The sequence below is a fragment of the Parus major genome, chromosome 4, assembly GCF_001522545.3.
Source record: "Parus major isolate Abel chromosome 4, Parus_major1.1, whole genome shotgun sequence".
In the NCBI taxonomy this organism is placed as follows: domain Eukaryota; kingdom Metazoa; phylum Chordata; class Aves; order Passeriformes; family Paridae; genus Parus; species Parus major.
Genome location: NC_031771.1, coordinates 43389060 through 43405866, shown reverse-complemented (window position 1 = coordinate 43405866; position 16807 = coordinate 43389060). Strand labels below are relative to the sequence as shown.

General features: G+C 34.5%; 1 protein-coding gene across 11 annotated transcripts in view; it reads right to left on the bottom strand.

The window, feature by feature from the left end:
* FRYL (FRY like transcription coactivator) overlaps nucleotides 1-16807 on the bottom strand; it is a 161955-nt gene that overhangs the window by 19297 nt on the left and 125851 nt on the right. For 10 of the 11 annotated variants that reach the window (XM_015624289.3, XM_015624287.3, XM_015624280.3 and 7 more), the window contains 10 exons: nucleotides 16241-16338; nucleotides 15031-15201; nucleotides 13940-14080; nucleotides 11703-11900; nucleotides 10356-10517; nucleotides 10000-10074; nucleotides 8644-8820; nucleotides 5786-5989; nucleotides 4738-4908; nucleotides 589-842 (listed from right to left, as the gene is read on the bottom strand). In XM_015624289.3, the coding sequence (XP_015479775.1) occupies nucleotides 589-842; nucleotides 4738-4908; nucleotides 5786-5989; nucleotides 8644-8820; nucleotides 10000-10074; nucleotides 10356-10517; nucleotides 11703-11900; nucleotides 13940-14080; nucleotides 15031-15201; nucleotides 16241-16338 (1651 nt within the window). The remainder of the gene's footprint in view (nucleotides 1-588; nucleotides 843-4737; nucleotides 4909-5785; nucleotides 5990-8643; nucleotides 8821-9999; nucleotides 10075-10355; nucleotides 10518-11702; nucleotides 11901-13939; nucleotides 14081-15030; nucleotides 15202-16240; nucleotides 16339-16807) is intronic. The other variant, XM_015624286.3, reaches the window with a different exon arrangement.

The window sequence follows — 16807 nt, the reverse complement described above, 5'->3', positions numbered from 1 at the left end:
GGAGTAACTTTAACTTTTCCTCTCAACAGTAATTTTTGCTCTCCATATTAAAATGAAAAAAAAGTTATTTTACTTTAAAATGTTTTAGAAATATACAGGAGATTTACGAACCTTAATAATGGAAATAGCCCTTGAGCAAATTCAAAACAAAAGCTGACCTGACTTCTATAGAAGCTTTGATTAAAAAAAAAAAATAAATTTACTTTTTTCCCTGATTTTGTTCATGTCTTTGGATGCTAGTATAAGTCAGAGCAGTTCAAGAGCTTTTTCTGTTATACTGTTTGCAGCTGATTTTTCACATTTCTGTCTTACTGATAGTGCAGAAAAGCACTAATTTCTTTTATCCAAGAATTCTTTTATTTTCCTGCACAACTGTTTTCCTTGTACCAGAAACAACTGCTGAAAAAAGTTTTGAGTTTAGTTGCTGTAACAGGCAAAACTTATCAACCATTATTTCAGGTATGCAAACCATTGTTTTATATCTTTGTATTATGGGATTAATGGAAATCTCTATACCATAGAAAAGCCAGTTTGATAATGCACTGATAACATGTAACTTCTGTTATTTATAACTGGTATTAATCTTACCTAGACAAAGCAGAGAAGTCAGCTTCTTCTTCTTCACATCTCTCATCTAGCTCTTTCAAAGCAAGAGTGACATCCTCTTCACAGACAGATTCAGAATAGCTTTCAGGAGCTGCTGCCTCTACCAGTTCTGGGGTCTCATCCAACTCCAGAGATTCGTGACAGACCAGACAGTCTTGCTGCTCATGTAGTAGGTACGACCCAGTGTCTTCACTAGCAGTGCTAACCTGTTCATCCCTTACTGCTGAACTGCCTTCCTGTGAATCACACATCCTTTTATTAGTATTACTGTCAGGACCTATGTGATTCTTATCAGTTTTTATAATGGTCAAGTAACAGTTATAAAAGATTATTTACAAATATTTATTTTAACTATTCAGATCTTCGGTTTGTTCACAGTTTTACCTGGGCAAAGACAGGCAACCTATTTGTAATGTTTAAAACTTCGGGTAAACATTAATATCCTAGAATGTGACTTATTTAGAGCAAATACAATTTCTCAAATACATTTAATCAAATCTGTTAGAGAATACTAATAGAAAAATATGCAAACAGCCTCAAACGTAGTGAGATCAAACAAACCCAAGACTTTCATATTTTACTTTTGCCTTTGGAGTCTATAGCAACTACTAGAATATTTCTTGTCCTTCCACTCTCCATTTTAACAAATTTCTAAAGCACAACTACTTACTCACAGTGTAATAGATAAACAGGAAAAGGGACATTACACTGTTTTTATTACTTTGCCATTATTACTAATATGGGCATCTTTAAGGGTTTTACCCTTAATCTCTAAAGGCTTTCATTAACAGGCAATTACAGAGAGAGGATAATTAAACTCAGGTAGGTAATATTAGAATGACCCTTTCTCCCTTCCTCCATTAGCATTATTATATTCATTAACATCACTATATTGAACAGACAAATTAAGATTCAGTTACTTTATGACGAATTCATATAAAACCTTTATATTGGATTTCTCTGTGGAATAAAAATAACACTTGCTATTTCCTAAAGGCACAAATTATCACATATTTTCATTCTTAGTATGCTGGTCTTCCTCTACTGGCATATCCAAAACTGGTCAAGGAACCTTTAGACAGCCTCTAAGCATATACATCATTTCATGGTTTTCATCAGTTGAAACAGATCCTCTGACAGATTAAATAACTGTACACATATCAGAAAAGACAATTCAGCTTTAAGCTGAACCACATAATTTTCTTTCATGGTGCTCCTTACCAAATGTCACTTTGACTATGGTACTCCTCAATGTGACACTGCTGCTATTTGGCACAGCTAGTGACTTCACTTCTTATACCTCTTTTGTTAAAGTAAAATATGATTTATTTTTTTTTCCACAGAAGAGTCATTTTGTCCTACCCAAGCAGCTGAGGCACATGGGAATGCAGGACACTTTTACAAAACCTCAACAAAATAATTTGGATTGAACCTATGGTCCATTTCTGTTAGAGATGTTAACATAGGATACAGAGTTGCACTGATCATGACTGGTAAATATACATATGAGAGATACACTTTCTGAAAATAGGCTTATTATTAGTTAATAAATTTACTGTCAAGTTTAAGTCTTCAAAGTGCCACGACTCCTGATTTCATTTTAAGCCATTGGACAATACTACCAGTATGAATATTCAGTAAGTATCTTTAAAAGGTGATTTATATAGTTATATGGTTACCAATGCCACAGAACCTTAGGAAAATTACCTCTAGTAAACCAGTCCCTCACAAATCTACAATGCAAGTAAGTAAAATAGAGAATCATTCTAGACAGAAACTTTTCCTAAACATTCCTAAGCTTGTAAAACTTACTTTTAAACAAAATTTATCTTCTCAGATAGACAGTAAGTTCTTAACTGGAATGTGAAATATCTTTTTTGCGTTTTCAGGGAATCAGCCAAATACATTTAAGTAAACTATTAGTGTAAATACAGGATCCCTACAAGACAAACAATGAACTCAACTCATCTAACCACCACACTCTTGTTTATGAATAATGGCTTCAATTTTCCCCGTAATGTCTAGATAAACTTTGCTAAGTACTTATTTATATTAAAAACATTTTGATAACTGACAGTAGGCATAAAATGAAATGCTTTTGCTGAAAGAGTTTTATATATAAAGTACAAGAGCACAGGAAAAAACAACTGCCCTATGCTACAAGTTGTACAGTATAAGCATTCAGAACAAAATCAGTTTTACTGGCTTCATAAATATTTCAAGATGAGTCAATAGTGTGCACATTTTCAAGCTCATTCTCGTAAGAGGCATAATAAAGCCAGCTCACTTTTTGAGCAATGATATCCAACCAGATAGCTAAGTCTTGTAGAGTCATAACTTTGAGTGCTTGAATTGTTCTTGAAGATACCTATGTGTTTGTCAAAGTCTCATATTCTAACAAGCACAAAATAAACCTGGAACACATCATATCTAGTGAGTGGATTTGTATGCACTTGCAGTATTTTTTTTTGTATGCCGCAATTTGTTCTGAACGCTTCCTAGTCATGGAATTATTTTACAGCTCAATTTAAATGTTTTCAATATTTTTAAATTAAATGGTGTTTTCTGTGTGAATATTTCCACCTATATTATAGCAGTATAGTGATTTTATAAAGGGAGTTACAGAAGAACAATGAATTCTAAGGGCAGTCTCAAAAGAAGCTATGAAAAATGTTAAAAATAATTACAGCTGAGGATGTACCACAAGCCAAGAAAGGAGAAGACTAAAGTTTTATTGTGGTGAATTTTGTTCTATAAAATTCCAGCTTATATATTGCTTCCTGCTTCTGAAATCTTAACACAAGGCATCTATCCTATGTGCAAAATGTTCACATGGATTAAGTGTTCTTCCTCAACAAAATTCTATTGGATCTGCGTGTTGCAGATGAGTGCAATAAGTGACAACAATTTGTTTGACAATCTAAGGTGTCCTACAACAGCTCAGACAATTTATAAACAGCAGTGTAATGAAACACTTTTTTTAAAAAGCACATAGATAATCATAATGGGAAAATATGAAAAATATGAAAAAATGTCAGGGAAAGCACTTCATGAGCATCACACTTTTAAAAAGTGAGGATTTGATCACAGGAAATCAGCCATTCTCCCTTTATTGTACTCTTTTGTTCTCAGAGTTTTCTTCATTAAATATTAGCTATGTCTGTGGTCTGCCTGTTAGTAAGAGCAATTTTTCTAGTAGCAAACAGGTAAATTAAAGCCTTTAGAAACTTGAACTAGCCCAGTCACTTGAACTAGTCAGTAGATTGTTTAAACCAAGTTGGCTGAAGACTCATTCTTAAGTGTCAACAGCACACTCACTGCTTAGTCAAATACACATAGGAATGGCTTAATTTTCTGGAATGCTCAATAAAAGTGCATGTATAGTTAAAGATGGGATGAGCTGACATTATCCAAATAAAAATAAGATTGCCAATAGCATAAATAATTTTAAATGAAGAGATAAAAAGTCCACCTAAACCAGAAAAATGGTAGTATATGAGAGTTTGTTTTAAATTAGGGGTATCTTTTTAAATTTTAAACTATTCAAACTATTCAAATGTTTGAAAACACAATAAACTGAAGTACTCACAGATTTGCAGGCGGCCATTAGCTTGAAATCTGTCTCAGTCCACATGGGCCTTTCCAAAAAAGTATACCACTAGCATCTGTAGTCCTTTCTAAAGGATTATTTAATGGAACCAACTGCTAACACAGCTGGCCTGAGGTTTTATTCCCTTATAGCACCAATCACAACCCAAAGCAAAAAACAAAAAGGGGGAGACAGGGGGAGGGAAATAAAAAGGTATTTGAAAGAAAATGTCGCTCAAGAAGGATTTCAACCATATCAAGTAAAAGCATTTTGAATATTAGCCTGTTTCATTCTGCACCATGAAATGATCACGATCAGCCCTTCAAGAATATTTTTAACCTGTGGTAAGTTCCCTCAGTCCATCCATGTAGTCTCCATACTGAGGGAACATTTTGTAAGAACACACAACAGGTTAGAAATATTAAAAGCAAATCAGCTAATCATTGTAACAGATGAAAATTCAGTTGAAAAGAAAGCCGAAGTTGCTACTAAAACTAGAAGGAGCCCAAATCAGCCATGCACCAGCCCACATTTCTCCCCACCTCAGGCAGCTGGTTGCTAGAGTTATCTAGAGAAGAAGCCTCCAAACTTGGGGTCTCAGTTCTGATTTGAAGCACCTCTTCTGTTCCCACACTGCTAGTGGAATCTTGAGACTGAAGTGATAAACCAGTATGATCTGACACTGTTTCATCTATAGCAGAATCACTTATTAACTAAGACAGAAAAGAAAGAAATAAAATTCTTCAAAGGAAGCACAAACTGCAGGTAAAGAATGCATTAGTTTTGAAATAGGCTTTTTCAGTATTGTTAGCTGTTTGAATTTATTCACATATTATGAATTTCACAGCCTTACACTGGAACTATTACAAGCATCACATGTATTTCTGCAACATTTCACTATGAAAAGAAGTTTTTCCTTTAAGGAGAATTATTTTCTTTCTTTTTTTAGAAGTTCTTTTTGCTTGAAACCATTGAAAAGCAGAGCATTTTGTTTGGAACGACATTAATACAAGCTTTGCCTAAAGTCTGAAAACCAACATATGCATCAAGCTGCTTGCCATCAAGTCAACTTTTTCTTAATTTAATTTATATAATGCAGAGAGACTTGTGAGTGGCCAGCATTCTTGAGTTTCCTAAGTTATATGTACACAGGCTTCAAAATCCATAATTAAATTAGCAATTTCTGTGCTTAAACACAACTTAGACCCTGATATGACCACTTAATACTCTTGATCTTATTCAGCATTTGGGGTGTTTTTTTGATCTAGAAATCCACAAAGATACTCTCTTTATATATAATAGATGCAATTCTGTGCTTATATTTAACAGAATTAGTGAGTGTACAGACACTAAAGAAATTAATATTGTACTAAAATTATAAATCTAATGTTATAAATTATAAATTATGTAGCACCGATGTGGTAATGTAACTTTTATCCTTCATTGATGCTGTTATGAAAAAGCAGCTTAGCTACATTAACTTAGTTCCTTACTATGTCACTTAGGTCGAAAGTGTGAGCCACACTTATCCATTAAATGTGCTAGGGAAAGCTTAAGTTCTCAGATTTCTTCCACAGAAAAATAACCTACCATCTGTGAACGAGACAGTATCTGACTTGCAGTCAGTGCTGCTTCTTCTTCTGAAGACTCATCAGTATCCTCCTGGTTGGTCAAATTCAAGCTGGGTGTGCTGCCAGAGTACTGACACTCCTGAAGGGATGGGGTGTCTCCTTTGTCAATGCTGTCAAGAGAGCGCCTGCGAACGCCCCAGTTGAAGTTGTCCATGCTTTCACCCTGTAAAAAAAAAGTTTGCACACATATGGTATGTACAAGTTTCAACACAATTCAGTTAATACACAAATGAGACAGAGAAAACATGAGTACTGAATGTGTCATGAACAGAGTTTCAATCAGCCCTTTAGTTTTATTAAAATTTTAAGTACCTTGTTAAATGCTTGTAAATAAAATATATGGCAAAGGAAGTAGAAATCTTTTGAATATCTTCTTGGAAAGTAACTCAGTATGTAATCTAGAACTATATCAGTATTGTTTTTATAGTCTGACTAGAAAGTACAAACACATCACAGACAACAACAGATGAACAAGCCAGGGCACCAGGCTGCAACTTACCTGCAGCTCCTGGTTAGCAAAAAGGAAAACACATATAATTAGAAAGAACGAGGACAAACACTTAAAGATACTCTAGAACCAGGGAAAAATGTTTTATTACATAGGATTTGCCAACAGTAAAAGACTGATTCAAGCTCTGGAAAAAAGCTTTAGTCAAAAAGCTAGTATTTAAAATAATGTCTCTTACTAATGAGATTAAAAAATAAAAAACAAACTGACAACAAAACACTAAAATCAGCATGCTCATGATACATTTTCTCTAGCGTAACATGTAAAGCAACTGTTCCAACAAACACTGATGAAGTTCTTTAATTAACACACATGAATCTATACTGACCACATCCAACTGACAAAACACTATCAACAATAATTATATACAGGGTGTAGAAAAGATGATGTTAACACTAACTGTTTTACCAGTTACTTTGTGTCAGTTTTGTGAAGTGCACCCTGAATACCAATAGCTGGATCCATTCTCTTTGTGCATTTTTAAGCTGAGACACTTGGGTTTCAAATATCCATCATACTAAGTGACATCCATATCTTAAAAACACTGTTATTTTAATTCACAAGTACAATAAAGATCTTTGATTTTCTCAACCACTTCATCAACCTTCAACAATTCAGCTAAGCAATTCGGAAAACCTGGTGAAGTTCACTTCACTGGTCTACAGTTACTAGAACACCACAACTAGCCCGAAAGATGGCTCCAAAACTGCCTCAACAGAGTATCTCTTGTGGTGACTTATGAAATCACCATGACTCATTAAATATGCAAACTAAATGTTCTCTAATCTCTTTCTCTCTTAGTGATTTCTTTTCCTCAAGAGGATGGAAAGTTATGGCAAAGCAAAATAATTTCAAATACAAGAAAGTACTCCTACTGTGGGCTGAAGCACTTAGATTTAATCTGGATATTACTCAGATGTTAATCCTAAAATCCCCGGTTCATACTGTTGACATTTAATTATTAGCAATAAAGAACATTCTGTATTTTGGTCAAAAAATAAGCCAGAGCTCTTACACCATATGCACAAATTTATATGTAACCTATCTCTACTATCTGTGGTCTTATTTTTTTTTCTCTAGTACAGCACTGCATGTTGCATTCAGGCAAGTAATAAAAAAGAAACTGTCTTTTCTTAATTATAATCTGCTACTTAGATAGCACAGAATATTGGTTATATAATATAGGTTAACTTCATTTGGCAAAGTTTTAAACCTTTGCCATCCTATCTGCGAAGTTCTGTCTTAGCATTAAAATAATATTTTAATATTACTGAGCCTTGATTCTGAACTGTCTGACTACTTGTATTCAATATAGGAAATAGTGTCTGAATAGTGTGTGGTTACATCTATGCAATATAGACTGTAATGAGCCTGTACTTTTCCTAGAAGGTGCAAATAATGGCTGAAGTGAAGCAATACACAGGAAGCAGGAGGAAAGTGAGATAAAACTAAAGAATTAGGGGGGAAACCCCATAAAGATGTCTAGATAAATTAAGAGAAGAACAATCAGTGTTTAGATAGGTAGATACATGTGGACTCATGACCAGCAAGGATATCCATTATTAATTCAATATTTTGCATAGACTGTAATAAAACCACTGCAAGAAACTACAAACATTTGACTTTTTCCTTCCCAGTCCTTTTACAGTCATACTTTTAAGCTTCAGCAAATTCTGATCTGAAGCCTTTTATTGATCTGAAACAAGTAACAGTTGTTAACAGAATCTTCACTATTTCTCAATACTTAATTTTGTTTTACCTCCCCTCTCTGTTTTTGACAGAAGGAGAAGTAGATTAACTATAAGAGGAACTACAATATACCAGATATAATGTAAAAGTCAAAGCAAGCAATTATAGAACGCGAGTCAATTGTATATAATGAGATAGTGTAGAGTTTGTTACTTTGAAAGCCTTTCACCAAGTTCTCAAAATCCAGAAACATATCAGAAACAATGATTATGCCATTTCCTTAACACACTGTTCCATAATTAAGTTTTCTCCTGCATGGTACCCAGGTGTTCATGCTGACATTGGCTTACACTGTCATATCACTTCACTTTCAGATAGAGTCACTTAAATCCCTCCAAAAAAACCTCAGCTCTCCCCACCAAAGCCAGCCAACAACTTGCAACAACTTAACCCAGCAAAGTTTTTGATCCGTGTTTCTCTATCTAAGCTCCATCATGCCACAAATTCTTCTGAATTGGATTAGCTAGTAGGGCTGCCAATTCCTTAGAATTGCACCAGCAAAACCTTATTTTTAAAATGCTTTCAAATGGAAATACACAGAAGAAACCCCAAGGTCTCACCTCCGCATCTTCCAATTCAACATCTAAAAAGTCAAAGTCTTTAAAAACTCCAAACTGTTGTTCACTGGTATTGTCTTCTACAGCCACTTCCTCCTCTTGAATCACTTCTTCTGTTGCTGAAATTAGACTAGTGTGCTGATCTCCAACTTCCAAGTCTTCATTAGAAGAAAACACAACCTGCAGATATGGATAAAAACAGAACTTCCAATTTCTGTAATTCCAAAAGTCAGCTTTCCTTCTTCCTGCCATATAATGGAATTAGTGGCAGCCAGTGTGACTACCCCTAATACTGATAGCACATTGTTTCAAGACTATTTGGATTTTAAACTACATCTTTATGGTATGATGTGGTTAATGTAATGTGGTATGATTCTGTCATTAATGTAATTAAGAATTACAAAGGTACACATAGACAGAAAAATATAGCACCCAAACTTAATTTTCATAACCACATCAGTTAAATTTAAGAACAGAAAAATCCATCATAATAACCATCCACATGACACAGACCATATTGTTTTCACTAACAAATTTCTGTGGAATGACTGTACACCTTTCAAAGGGATCCAATAGTGGGCTACTGTGGCATTTACAACCTTCACAAATGACAATATTCTGTTTCTTTCCATGCACTGTTTTTTAATCTCTCCAGTTTCAGCTTTCAGGCACCTATTTTTATTTATTTTAGCTTCTTCCACTCGATTCAAAGTCCTTCTCCCACCAATATTTTCCCCAGGTAAGAACTTCTATACCACAATAAAAAAATATGTTCTAGATGACAACCAGGGTATCATAACCTTGGTTATCATCTAAATAAAGTGGTAAAATAACCACTTTATTTTAAAAGCTGTCAATGTCATCTCCACCATCAAGCACATTATGCCAGTAGGGCTCCTTATACAGGAGTAAAACCTTCAAACCATTTTTACTCAACAGTTAAGACTATTGTTCCTATGAATAACCCTGTTCCAAGGTATATGATCCACTGGTTATTTTCAATGGATTCTATGATATTTTCAATACAGCATCAGCACCCTTGCAGCCCTCAGCTACTGCTACCCCTTCTCTAAAAAGCATCTGTAATGGACTAGATAGAGATTTAGTCAGAACACGGCGGATTCAATTCTAACTCAGTTCTCTTTTCTAGCCAAGACAACCATGCCCACTGGAGTCCTTGAGGAATAATAGCAATCCATTACTTCTGATTCTTCTTTTTAACCCTTCAGTTGGATTTGTGAACTGCTGGACCAAAACTAGCTTGTTGAAATCCACTGTTCATAACTTCAGCAACACCTAAAAGTGCAATAGCATTCTGCTAGTTGAGTTCAAAAATCAAAACAAACCACCATCACTTACCGAAGGATTCTTGGGAAGACCGGAATCTGGACCACACAGAGAAAGCACATTCATTAACTTCTCCCTAGTCCTTCTCTGAAAAATATATCAAAGAAAATCACATAGAATGGCAGCTGTTGGAGGTCCAGGTAAAAATATAAAACATTTGCATTTTCAACTAGTCATATTGCATACTGACATCCTCTAAAGAGTCTTAATTTTTTTACTTTTTACCAGTATCAGCCTTTAGTTTATTAATTTACTCTTTTGCTAAGACATAATACAGACTTCAAAAAACACTTCAATACATTTCTTTTTTAATACACTCATAAACACTGTCTCTAATATATGTATAAAGTGTTAGAGGCACAATGTACCTGAGATGGCTGTGGTCTCTTCCAGCTGACAGGAACCAGTGCATTTGAATTGGAACCTGATGAAGTTGAAGAAGTGCTCCGGGTCACAGCAATGACTTTTGGCTTCCCATTTCTACCAGCTGCACTGTGTTGATCACCGTATTTATTGCCAATAATTGGTGTCTAGCAAAGATAACAAACACTTCCTTAAAAATCAAATCTATGTCAGCAGAGACTACGTATTTGACTTCGGCATTATATGGAATGTAGGAGGGTTTGTCTGTTCGCAAGCATTCTGTAAAGCCCAAGTCTAATCCACTGAGCCTTGGTACACTGGGAAATACAAAGCTGAATACTTGTACCCTACGCAGCAAGCTGCCATTCTGCCCACTTGTGTGGCTTTGAATTATGCACATTTTATGCTGACAATCCAATTATATTTTTAAACACACTTTAAAACCGTGTTCTAAGTTTAAAAGATGCAAAGCTTCTCTGTAGACTCATTCCCTGACATGAACAAGCTCTTTTCACAGACCAGCAACTTCACAAACACACACATACTTCTGAAAAAACAATGATCAAAATCAACTCTTTTGACAGCAAATGCTAATCCAATGAACTCCATGGGAACCTCTCAATTATCTTCATGCCCTGAAACTTCAGTAGTGAATGTACTTACTAATTTAAGTAATGTTCCTAAGACATATATATCCAACCATTATCTAGAGTTAGCTTTAACCAGGAGCTCTTACTTCCCATCACTTCTAAAGCTTCTACAATTTTCACATCTCTACATTACACTGCAGTCACTTGGCCATGCTCCCCTTTTAAGATGTAGGTTGAGTATTATTGCTGGTAGAGGTGAGATTTTTAACCACAGGAGGTTTTTTCTCCGATTGTATCCCTCTTTCACTGAATTTCCTACATTTTGTATCCTGTCCTCTCCTCTAAATTTCCTCCCCCTTCCAAAGCCACGCCAAAACTGCAGTACAGGGTTTCAATCCTCTCAGATCTTGAATGCACAGTCCTTCATTTGTTGAAAGTCTGGTATGTTCAGCTGCAAACAGCAGCCAGCTGCATCGTCTGCTCTCTGACACAGCTGAGATACCCTTGAGAATAATCTTATTGACTTTTAGTAATTAACTCTCCAGACTATCAAAAGGGAGTAAAGGCAAACAAACATCATAAAATAATTTGAAATTTACCTTCCAGTATGACTTATTTACAAGTACATAAAACTTCAATCTCTGCTGCTCTTAAAAATTGTACTTATTTAAAAACATATAAATGTAGAAAGCTAACAGAAAATAACACCTGAGTTTGTAACAGCAAGTCATAAGTGTACTGTTATCTAAATATAATAATTACCTCTGATATATCAAAATGAAAATCTAAGGTCTTCCCAGGAAGCTCCTTGGAGACATTATTAAAAATTTTCGTGAAAGAGATTTCCGGAGAACCTATGTCACCTCCATAAGACTTTGGAATATCATTAGGCACAACAAGGCTTGCTGACCGGGACACCACCAGTTTCAAAATATTGAGGGCCTCCTTCCAATACGGACTCTGAAGAGAACATACACAAATCATACAACAATCCCTTCAACCAAGACATCAATTTTTATGTACAATGGTATTTTTTAAGAATCCCCAACCCTAATCTCTGATCTATTACACATGGCTGAAGGGAAAGGTGGGAAACTTCAGACCCTGAAGTGCCAGGAAAGCAGTGGCAAGGTATCAGGACATCTCACGGTGCGTGGTCAGATCCACCCAAGCAGGATCAGCAGCTCCAGATCACTAGGCCAGCCACAACCAGACCACAGTCCATGTCCCACCATCCCTGTAGTTACACCATTTTTTTTACCACTGTCTGAAGCATCTGCTCTTTGTGACTCAGGAGACAGAAACTGAGAGTATTTAACTATCACTTAACTACATTAAATGACAGTATTCAAATTAACTATTCCACCTCTTGCCATCTTTAATTAATTTACAGTTACGAGGAGAATAAATGGAATTTGAAACATGCAAAACTATTCCTTGCTTGAAATTCAATATCAAACAAATGCAGTACTTAAGAAAAGCTATGATTAAAGTGTGAGAATGTAAGAGGCAGAGCATGAGTTAGGTGGACTTCCCTTGAAAAGATGATTAAGACACTGTAAATAATTCAGTGGTTTCAATTACACACACTGCGGAGAGAATCAGAAGAAGAGACATAAAATAAAATGAGCTTTGGGCAAAGGTTAAGATTTACACTCCTGGAAATGCAAGGATTCTGCCTGAAACTTAAATCTTCCAATTTTTGAAATCAGCATGATGACTGTTTTTTATTTAAATTTGCCATGTTTGCCAAACTATTTTTTTATTGCATTAAAAAAAGTAAACACCCCTTTCAATTCTCTAAGTAGTATATGATTTATGCTTCTTTTCAGATACTAAGTCTTCAATAATGTCCTCAATTTCTGTGCATCAGAAGCATAAAAAAGGGAGTTTCAAACTGGAACTATCGTACAGCAACTTTAATTTATTTACAGCCACTGTCATTGCAGAGGACTGAAAAAACCCAAAGCTGAGTAGAAGCACATTTAAACAAGACATGATAATTTATGATCTTTTCTTTTGTCATTTATAGTAACATACTTTATCAAAAATATGTTAAGACTTCTCTGGAATATTTTTTAGCTAGTACTATATTTTGATAGCTTACATTTAATTAAGATTACATTCCATGATAGTGTGGGCTTGCATAGAAAGCTCAGAGGAAAGGTTAGAGGTGAAGCAAGAAGCTGCCAGGCCATAAGAACTATAGCTAATGCTAATCATTCCATTTCGCCTAATGCACTCTGACATGAGCACAATATCTAAACTACATATCCATCAATAACAAAACATCCAGGGAACATGACTTTTCCTGGTTTAATTATGATTAAACCATTTGACTGAAATACATTTGGCAATAATGGAATTCAGAGAGAAAAGAAGAGAATGTTGTGCACTGAAATGGTTTTAAGCTCCAGGCATTTTCAAAAAATCATTCAGTAAGATGCTAGACTTTCTTCTGTGAAATAGATTTTCAGTAAATTTGTGTTTCAAGTACAAAGGCTTAAATTACCTTGGGCAGAACACTGTGGTTCATTTTTGGGGACTTTCTTTAATAAAAAATGTACGCAATTTTGTTAAGGCGTACCTTAAAGTTCCTCATGGATATGTCACTTAGAGTGGTTTAAATATTCATTTAACCATAAATTATTTTTTTTTAAACATATACACATAAATAAAACATTTGTGCAGCTTAGCAGTAAACATTTCCTTGAATTTTAATAGTTGAAGGATCATCTTTAACTGCATATGATGAGTTGCCTACATCTGTAAATAGAAGCACATTCACCCAGGTAACTCGTTCCACCAGATGCAAATCACATTGGACAAATACACAAACATCTAGTGAATTAAGTACATAGGAAAAAAAAACCCTATGGAATCTGACTACAAACAACTATTTTTATATCTGAAATAAATTCCCCCCAAAATTCAAGTGTAATTTTGATAATATTTTGATAATGAGCAGACAGGTTTTTACAGCTCTTCAGAGTACCTACCTGAACATATTTACCAATAACTTTTATGATTTCCAAATTAAACTGCTTCACTGGAGCTGTGGATAGGTCAATATGACTCAGAAGACTGTAAATGATCTGCAGCAATGACTGTTGCATACTGGATAAGCCTTTCTCTAACAGCTAAAAAAAGGTTTTTAAAATACAAAATTTAATTAGGGCCTTTAATAGCAGCAAAAAGTGAAAGCATACATTAAAATGCAGCTAACTTCTACACACATTTATTTTTCTGTTCAAGAAACATAAATGTACCACTTCTTGTTTTTCAAACTCTTGCTTTACTACTAAAAAACAGCAATGCAACAGCACAATGGGTTTTGTCCTATTTTGTTTTTTCCCCTGAATTTTGACATATTTTTAACACAGATGGAAAGCACCTAATAGTAAAACACTTTTTACTAAATCAAAGAGTTCATACTAATTCAAAGTCTTAAAACTGTATGAAAAACAAGATTTAAAGAAGATTGGTAAGTGCAGTTTTACAAACAAAATAGGTACATATAAAGTAATTTGTAAGAATGAACAAATTTTTAAAAATGTCTCCATCAGACTGAAGTGATACACTTCGAGGACAAGCTCTACAAGCTTTTCATACAAAGTACATAACAGCTTTCCTCTGTGAATGGCCGGCAGAATAATATACTGATTTCTATAATTTAAATTATCTTTTTCTACATTATGCGATACTTACAACTAAACTTTGCAATTAATTTTTAAAGTTGTGATAAAAACTTGTACCTGACTAAAGAAGGTCTCTGAAAATTTGCATTAAGCTTATTTTGCTAAAGCCAACAGTATATATTAATGTAGTAGAGATATAAACATCTACTGCCAAACACCACTCTCACAAAAGATCTTTCATTAAAGGGATTATCATTTCAAGCTATATTGCAAATATATAAATTACTGCACTCCAAAATGGCAACAGTCATCCCTTTTCTACATTCTAGAACATTTTAGTAATATTTTCCTGTTAGAGAAAATATGCTTTATTCCCCTTGATATTCAGAATCATGAGAAATTAGGAAATGGCAATGAATTGTCAACATGAGATACTTCTAGTAAAAATTTACCTCTGCAAGATAAGTTATGAGGTTAAATGTGGCATCTGAGAAAGAGTCATGCAAGTATCTACACACTACATTAATCCAGTTAGAACAGTCTCTGGAATAACTGTGTGTACTGTATAAACTCATCATATGAGCCAGATTGGCAAGAGTTGGTGACTTCTCCTCTGCACAAACCTGAAAAGCAAAACAAATTTAATTTTAATTATTTAATATAATATTTAATTATATTGAAAGTATTTTGTATATATTTTTAATCCAAGCATTCATGAGTCATTATGCACTTCGCCCAGATTTCACTCCAAGATTTCACTTCAGGTATTTTCTAGTAAATGAAATCAAACCAATCACACAAGCATGACCTACAGTTTCTGTTAATTTTGGTCCTGTGGCATCCATGTTCCAAGTTTATCTACTCATCATTTGGTATGATCAACCAATATCCCTCACCTGAGTAATACAAGAATTTAAGGGCAGCAGTACTTTCTGCACTTGCATCAGGCACATACTGTTTGAGTCAGCCTGTACACAGCTTAGTGGTTCAAGTGTCACAGCCTGGGCAGACAGAGCTGTATGACTCCATCTCCTGTGACAGACAGCTCTTTCCTATTCCCTTTCCACATTCTTCCTTAAAAGAGAGACTTTGTCAGACCACTGCAAACCCATCCTGGCTGACAACAGTTGGTGTGCACCACATACTGCTTTAACAGCCACTACACTTCAGAAATATTTCAAGTATTCACAGTGTATTTCACTGTGTACAGGTAATAGAAAAAACATGCAACCTTTTCTTCCCTGTCTACCAGTAAGAATCACTTCCTTCCCCTAAGAAAATTAGGAAGCATGCTTAAAATGTGATTGGGTTGACATTCAAAATTACAAATGGAAAAATCAGACAAGTAAGAAAAAGTAATTGATATCATTAGTAAGAAAATTTATTCTTGACATCTAAATTTTACAGAATAAACTAAATGTGTTTTTTTCATTGACAGACAGAGTCAGGGTTTTATCCCTACAAAGGCTAGCTATATAAATTAGATTGAATCATATAAATTAGATTGAATCATATATTTAAAATATGACCTCTTATAGTTATGTGTATATTACTATTAGAATCACATAGGAGTATTACATTAGGGACCCCCAAAAAAATACAGAAACAAGGCTGGTATATATATATCCTCCTGCATACTTCCCCAATCAACAAATTACATACCTTTGCTATCCTGTCAGCTGTTTCTTTACAAAACTGAGTTGGGTTATCAAAATGTTGTATCAGATGAGGAAGCAGGCACAAGATGTTTAGGGGAAATCCTAAACACATATATAAACAGTGTTATATGAGCCCTTGAGGATTTTCATATGACTTAATTTAATGTGGAATTAGCCTGTATTTAAAACTATTACAGCATGTCACATACTTTCACACAGATGTATAACTTATATATACACATACATTTACCTAATTATATATATACATACATTTACCTATACATACATAAGTATCAATGTATATAAATATGTCTGTGTTAGGTATAAAAATGCATGATGAAAGTAAAAATCATCACTGAAAAAATTAAGCAAAACTTATCCATGAAACTGGATAGTTTTAGGCACTATATCACATTGCTTCTAAAAATGTGTAAACAATGCTAATTGAGCTGGTTAGCACAAGATCAAGAAAAAAAATACACAGCTCTTAAAACTTCCTTGCAAACAGTAGTCAGTGCATAAAGTTTACATGCAATCTTGCTTTGGAGATAATCATAGCCTGGAACGTATT